The following is an 8,177-nucleotide window of genomic DNA, read 5'->3' on the forward strand; positions in this document are numbered from 1 at the left end:
TCCAAATCTGAGATCTCACCATATGCCGTTTCCATAAAAGACGATGTCGCTATAACTCCTATGAAAATGTTCAAAAAGTGCTCAAACTTCACATGTGTACTAACAGTTCCGCCGTGAAGACATCAAGTTAAAAGCATCAATCTGGTGCACGTTGAGAGCAAAATGAAGAGATCTATGGATACATCTCTCAACACCCATATGAAACAGAACTATAAGCAGATTTTCTTTTTGGATATTTTACAAATCACTCCCCCTTTAAAGTGTATTCCTGTTTATTAATAACAACTTTTCTTTACTGTCTTATAGTATTTTATACCTGTTTTTCATTTATTCTCTTATTTTTTTATAACTATATTGATCATATAAAGGTGTGCCTCTACCTCACTGAGCTGAGGTTATCACAACCTCTCAGTCTGTCAGGAGAGAGCTCTCTTCCACCTGGTTGTAGAAAAAGCTCCTTATATTCGTTAGCATAGCTTAGATTTATGTTTCTATCTACCCGTTATGCAGATAGTGATAGACGAAGACCGTAAAAGTAATGCAAGGAACAAGCTCATTTCGTGCTTAGTAACTGTAATGGGAATACCGCCGAACCAACAGTAAGGCGTTACACTACTGCATTACAGACAAAAGTAATCTGATTACTGTAACGCGTTACTTTGAAGCGGGCTACTTCAAACACTGATTAAGACGCCATTTACTTTGTCATGTTACTAGCTAGCTGTTAGCTCGAAAAGTGCGTCACCTCGTCCATATTCCTTCTATGCAGGTCGCGGGACTCGTCCGTTACAGTCGTAGCCGTTCAGACTCTAACGTTTAATGCAAAGGAAAAGTTCGTCGTAGCGAAAATAAACAAGCATTAACTTTACGCTGACAGAAATATAGTTTGAGATGTAAAACAGCACTCTTACCTTCCTCTGGACGAAGTCCAAGTGAAGCCTCGTGGTCGCGGCAGCAGAGCAGTTGATGAATATACAGCAGTGTTTCCCCTAGGTTTACTGCCTTGGCAGGGTGCTTTGAATTTTTTTTTTTTTTATCCTCTGGAGCAGAGAGGAGCTGTGGATTATTGTTATTGTTATTGTACAGTAACAAAGTATTTGTACATTAAAAAGTAATACAGTACAGTGTTACACTGTACTGTATTACTTTTATTCAAACTGTATTCCCTTCTTATCATGTAGCCTACACTTCTTCCTTTCATTGATACATTTAAAATCACCTGACTACAGCACTTCTCTCTGCCACATCCTCTATTGCTGGAGGCAGCTCCACCTCATCTGATCTCTGATATGAAAGCAATCGTGTTATGATCATATTGAGCTATTGGTGTGAGTCTAACATTAAACAAGCAGTCTGCTTGTCATACATTGCTGATGATACATTTTAAGAGGCAATTTGTTGAGTCACTGCCGCTAAATGCCGGTAGCATCAAGCTAGCAAATCCTGCATTAGCCTCACGCTACGTTCGTTGTCGCGTTCGCGCGCGTCCACCTGGGCAGGCTGTGTGTGCCTTCTCCTCCGTGACGATAACGGCTTGAGGTTAAAAAATAATAATAAACGAATTTGAAACTGGGGGGGGACACAAACGGGCAGACAGTAGAGCTCGGGGCAATAATGCAGATTTGTTTGACTTTTTTTACACTTTGTTGTTCTCCTCCTTTCCTCCGCTCTTGTCTCTGATTGTGAGTGTGTGCATTTGTGTGTGTGTTCCCTTCAGAAACAGAGCGGAGGGAGAATGTGAATACGCAAAGCAGTGGACACTGAAACATGCACATACATTGGATAAAGGCGTTTATTTAATAAAAGAGCACATGTTTAATGTGAAAAGTGACCGTAGATAGATTACTTCAGTTGCAATTTGGTGCTATATATATATATATATATTTTTTTTTTATTAAAAAGATTTTTTTTTTTAATAAAATAAACACCTTGAATTTCAGGTGGGGCGCGGGGCTCCGTTGGCAGGGCGCAGCGCCCCGCCAAGACAATGGTAGGGGAAACACTGTACAGTACACCTGAGCAGTGTTGTATTACGCTCCTGAACACCCAGTGACTGACTCCGAAATATAACTCTGCCAATGAGTACCCCTTAACCCAAACGGTAGTCTAAATTTGAAATAAACTCCCAAAATCTAACCCTTTCACACTTTTTTTGTCCAACTACAGATTATTTTACTCCAGTAATTTGCTGTGTACTAGCTCGTGACAGTTGACCTTCTTCCTTTTCGTTGTGTTCCTTTGTTGGTGCGAGACTTTTCTTAACCCTTTTAGGCATATTACTTCGCCCGCCGTGTATATGCTTGCAGTAAAGCGCTTCCTGGGTAATTCGAGTAAAACTTTGAGTTCTCACTGTCGGGAGCCTGTCACTCTATGCTGCGATCCCCATGCCTGCTAGACCGGAGTTTTCACATTTCTCATTGTTATACGCGTTACGTTTGTTTTAGGGCTGCACAAATTGGGGAAATAATCTAATTGCGATTTTTCTGACATATATTGCGATTTGCAAAAATCAGTCGTATCAACGTGCTCCCGTCTCTAGCACCCCCGCAGCCCGAACTACGAGTGAAAGAACTACATTTACATGAAACTTCCGTTGGGTTGCTTTAAAGTCAAGCTTCAGTTTAAGATTCACCTTGTAATAGAAACATGTGATGGAGCTAGGGCTGCTCGATTATGGCAAAAATCATAATCTCGATTATTTGGGTCAATAATTGATATCACGATTATTAAAAACAATTATCCATTTACTTTGAAAACATCCATTTATTGAAAAAAGACATTTGAACAGTATGTTTTTAACAGTTGATTACCCTGAACTTTAAGTATAATTCAACTGAAAAAAATAAAAATAATGATAATAATAATTTAAAAAATAATAATAATAATCGTTTTATTTCGATTACGTCGTTTTCGTAATCGTTGCAAGCCAAAATCGTAATTGCGATTAAAATACGAAAAATACAAAAATTGAGCAGCCCTAGATGGAGCATTACTAACCTGACTCAGATTTTTTGTTTGTTTCACCAAAACCATCTAGGAAAGCTCCATTGGAAGCCATTTGGAAAAGGGCAGGCACTTTCAAAAATACTTGGCAGGTGATTGGATTAATCTGTCTATCACCTTCTATCATGGGCCACTTCTGATTGGTTAACAATGGCTGGTACATGTGGAGCAAAGCACTTCTGATTGGTGTGGATGACTGACACACAAGAAAAAAGAAAAAAAATGTTAAAAAAAAAATGTAAAAAGAATCGCAGGCTTTGCGATTTTTAATTGCATCATTTAAAATCGCGATTTCGATTTAAAATCGATTAATCGTTCAGCCCTAGTTTGTTTATACTCGTGGCTTTCGCTTGTTTGTGGAAGTAACTTTCTATTGTGTTCAAGAGGGGTCCCCAAGGGTTCAGCTCTTGAATGAACTCTGTTCTTGTCTCACTCTCTGAGCCAGTAGATAAAATATGTGTATCAAATACTCACAGCTTCGGTGTGGATGGGGTGCACAGCAAACAGAAGTGATGTGACAAAGGCCAGGCGTGAGTCTTCAAACACGCAGCGCTCACACGTGTGCATGAGCAGGCAGGTTACAGCGCAGTGCAAACACACGTTGATGATGTGGAAGTAGAGAGGCGTCATGCCGCCCAGCAGGATGTTCAACCTGACAGACACAAAGATAGAAATCATCAGCACCGTTTGAGGAGGGAGCTGCATCTGAGTTGTATCAGACAGTGAGAATGTTTAAAATCAGCGATAAAGACAAAGAATTCAGACTGATCGATTATTAGTACAGCAGGTTTCTTTCTTTTCTCTCATTAACCTCAAACATATAAAGACAAAAACGGTCAAACTTATCGAATACATTAGCTCAGCTTTATAGCTCTGTGGGTTACATTTCCTCGATGAAGTGATGTCACATCATCCTGAACAGAATCCTGATCCATTTTCCGCACTGCAATGAATTACAAAAGAAAGAGCATCTTGCTTTGAGAGCGAGTTTAAGATTCCCAACACCAAATCACACCCTGTTTATCAACTTCTAGTAACTAATCATTCAGTGAAGAATAACAGTGAAATATTATATTTTCACAGGTTTCATCACAATTGGTATTACATCAATTCCCTCTCCACACGACAGAATATCAACCAGCTTATAATAGTTTAGAAAGAGTGAAGCATGATAATGGTTCAAGATCCAGCTGTCATTCCATGATATTATATCTGATATGTATATGTATATTGTATTATTGAAAGAGAAGACATTTCAAATTCAAAAGGAAAGAATATTTGCACATTAACAGATTATGGATTTAAAATGGGAAAGTGGAAGAGGTAATTTTTGACAAACCATATCAGGCTTAAGTTTTTAACATATAACTTGCCAGTATGTAGGGCTGCTCGATTATGGCAAAAATCATAATCACGATTATTTTTGGTCAATCTACTAGCTACAGTACAGATGCAACTAGATCAGCTGTTAACTCTCGCTCTGATTTTTTTTTTTTTTAAACTCTCGCTCTGACTCAGACAGGTTGAAAGAGACGAGACACGCATTTTTCCCACCCGCATTCCGCGAAGACCCGCCCTACTGTGCCTCTGATTCGCAGATTGTTGGTGGGGGGAAAAAAACGCTGACGGGATGCTGAATGTGATTGGACCAATGCGTTGACAGACACACACAGAGAGTGGAACAGTCGTACATGCAGAGCGCTGTTTGTAGTGGACATAGCGGAGAATTTGTACTCGTTGCGTTGTGGCGATGTCTCGCAGATAACACAGATAATACAGATAATACATATGAAAAGTATAATTTGCTCAGAGTCCAGAGACAGTTGTGGTTCGGTCCGGATCCGGACTTTGAGGATGCCTGGACTAGGGGTTTTTAACTTAAAATAAATAGGGACAACAGCTTGTCAACTAACCATTCAGAAACGTCCTGCTGCAACCGAGATGTTTGCACTAACCTCCCACTTTACTGTCCCTTCAGACAGACAGGTAGCAGCACCTCCCACTTTACTGTCCCTTCAGACGGACAGGTAGCAGCACCTCCCACTTTACTGTCCCATGTTATGCCGGCTTTTCTTGGCTTATTTTGAAGGTGAGTGGTGATGAACAAATTACTAAACTGCCAGTGCCTCGAGTTTACAGCTAATTAGCTAAAAGACAAAAACAAAAACAAATATAGTTAACTAAGGTAGGCTACTAGCTAATGGACAAGTTAGCTCAAGGTTTAGCTAAGGCAATTTATCATGGGCATACAGGCTAATGTACTGTACTTAACCTGTTACGCACCATACCCCCGGTACCGGGCGGATAAACACGTCATTTGCAGGAAACAACGTCTAAGGAATCTTAATATTTAATAAACTATGAATGTTTTATATCCATGTAACGGGAAGAAACTCAGCTAACTGATCTTTTTTTAAAAAAAAATCCAAAAAAAAAACCACAATGCTAACACTCAGCCTCTGATTTAGCCACGAGCGAAAAAATGTAACCTATCTCTGCACTTAACTCACTCCTAACTCCCTTATTACTTATCCTAGATGCACAGCCAACCACTCGTTTTGCATCAGCTGGAGACACTGAATCTGGGGGTGCCCACCTCAACACTCAGTGATAAACATTTGCGACGCTATAAACGAAAGCGTACATCATAACATGTGGAGCTAGGTAGCTAGAAACGCTAACATGGCTTACCTTGGTCAAAACTGGTCTTCAATGGCATTAAAACGATGCTGCAGTTAATCCATAGGTTAATCCAATGTGTCTGTGTCCTCTTTGAAATGATTTCTGATAATCCATAAGCAATAAAACTGCTTTTTCGTTTCCAAATGTCAGAGCTAGAGATAGGTCCACTCTGACGCAAAATTACATGCGCGCAGCCCACACCTTTTCTCTTCACAACGTGTGTGTGGGGGCCTCCCCCTTCAATTCTATTGGCTCTAACGGTCAGAAAGAGGTGTCAACCATCAAAATTGACCAAGGGGGGCCAGAGATATGGAAAAAAAAACATTTTCACCCAAATCACCTCAGAGGTGGGGTGGTTTTGGCTAAACCTCTCTAAAAAGGTCAAATGCCACTTGTTTTGCATCAATCTTGATACAGGGTACTTATTATATGTTGTACTTTGGATTCCTAAAGCTTTTAGTCTACTAACCCATCATCCAAGGGTAGTTTTCACTATCTGTAAAAAAGAATATTTGGACGGACACTATAATTTACAGTTTTTTTACTATGTAAAATCTGAATTTTCTTTAAAATAAAAAACATCTATATTGATTCTGACACTTCTACATCCAACTCACAGATGTAACCTTGCTTTGATAAAAGAAATTATTCATATAACCCTTTTAGAAGTTAAGTTGTAGTCATTTGTTTTGGGCATGTCATTTTCGAGCCTGAAACATGAAAAACAGGCTTGGTGCTTAACAGGTTAAGGGGAGACACTAAAGGTGAATACAGTAAAATGTGTATCTAATAACGTCATCACAATCGCCACATTGATATGCAAATTAGGCGTTAACTATAGGCTTAATTCAAATGCACTAATTTGCATGCAGTTACCAAGGCATTGCAGGTGAAAAGGATCAAACAAAAAAACACATCACCTCACAACTTCCCCAGATAGTAACTTACGTCAAGTCAGTATTTTCCCCTGAAATGTTGTGTTTAAATGCAGATTAGCTTTAAATCTATAGATGAATTCAGACATGGTAGTAAAACGAACACCATTTGTACATAGGCGGATTTTTATAAATGATTATGGGAAGTGCCCTTTTTCTCACTTGAGCACCTGCCCCCCAAAATGTCTGTGCACGTCCCTGCATCAGAGTACTTCCACCACTGCTAATACCAGTGATAGAGCTACAGAGCTGTGCAACAAGTCCACATAAACAGTGCGTGTATTTGTTGGCTAGGTGTCATCTGAATGGGTTCAATCCTAAAGAATAAAGTTGTACTGTGGTCAGGGGGCTGCTCTCCTACTCTCACTCATAACAATATGACTGACACATCTCTAGGATATAACTACCACACATATTGGGAGTTTTAGTGTGACCAGCACACTCGGTGTATTTTGTATGCCACGTGAAGCTCCTCCAACAAGGTGTCCAGAAGAAATGTGTAGCTTGTATAATTATAAAGAGCTTGCAAGCCCTTCTCTTCACAAGGGGACAGCTGTATGACGTCAGCGTTGATAGCGTGTTTATATATCATGCAGGCGCTCGTCAGCGACATGTACTGCGAGTCGTTAACACTGCGCTTTAACTAAATTGGGTGTTATTGTTAGGAAGTGAAGGTGGAAACACAGAAATGGCAAAGCTGGGAAAACTAACCTGAAGGTGAGGATGCACAGCGGTCTGTAGGACTTGTGGCTCGTGTTGTCCGCCATCCTCTTGCCCCAGAAGTCGTTGCTGAAGACGTTCTTGAGGCTGGAGCCGGGTCGGACGTCCGGGTTGTTGATGATAGCCCACACATCGTCGTGCACCAACTCTCCGTGGAGAGAGCTGCTGTAGCAGACGGCGCACACGGCGGCGAGCAGGGCGTATCGACCCACAGCTAACACCGCCTCGGGGCGGACGGTTAGCCGTGGCGGCGGGGGGGACTTCTTCTCCCGTCCCGGTGCTGTCATGTCAGGCCTGGCTTGTCCCGCTGCAGCGCTGTGCTGAGGGTGGATCCAGGGGCCCCGGAGAACACGTCCATCCCGCCGACAGAGAGCGGCTGTGTGTGGACCAGAGCGCGAGGACGTTGTGGATGAGCTCTGCTGCCTTCAGGTGAAGTCGGGGAATGCCAGAATCTTGGTTTCTCTATGCCCTCCTGTCTATTCGGTTATTTTATTTCGTTGTGGCTATTATTTAACTTTAATTGGTTCATAAACACATTCGTCTATAAACATAGATATATATGATATTTCTTCTTAAACATTTTCTATAATTAATTGTCTTATGAAATCATTTCTTATATTTAAACAGTCGTTTGAGAGAAAGTTCAGGAATTTACGGTAACAGACAAAACCTAAAAATGTGTCTGAAAAACACCATAGATGAAAAAAGAGGGACAAGTTTGTAAATCCTCGTAGACTTGCATTTCTTTGTGCGGTTGTCAGATGACAGACGGTTTAAAAGCCGTTTCTTATTAGTATTGACATATAAACATGCAAACATGTATCTTCTCATACAGCA

The 8,177-nt window shown here is 40.7% G+C and overlaps 1 protein-coding gene across 1 annotated transcript; it reads right to left on the reverse strand.

Moving 5' to 3' along the window:
- Positions 1-433: 433 nt before the first annotated feature.
- On the reverse strand, positions 434-7,721 carry LOC117484727 (protein O-mannosyl-transferase TMTC1-like). Its single transcript, XM_034133141.1, has 3 exons — positions 7,332-7,721; positions 3,478-3,655; positions 434-1,056 (listed from the first exon to the last, which is right to left on the reverse strand). Exons 1-3 carry the CDS (start codon positions 7,625-7,627, stop codon positions 817-819), a joined length of 714 nt encoding a protein of 237 aa, XP_033989032.1. The 5' UTR covers positions 7,628-7,721; the 3' UTR covers positions 434-816.
- Positions 7,722-8,177: the final 456 nt, after the last annotated feature.

Source organism: Trematomus bernacchii, unplaced genomic scaffold (genome assembly GCF_902827165.1).
Source record: "Trematomus bernacchii unplaced genomic scaffold, fTreBer1.1, whole genome shotgun sequence".
NCBI classification, from domain to species: Eukaryota; Metazoa; Chordata; class Actinopteri; order Perciformes; family Nototheniidae; genus Trematomus; species Trematomus bernacchii.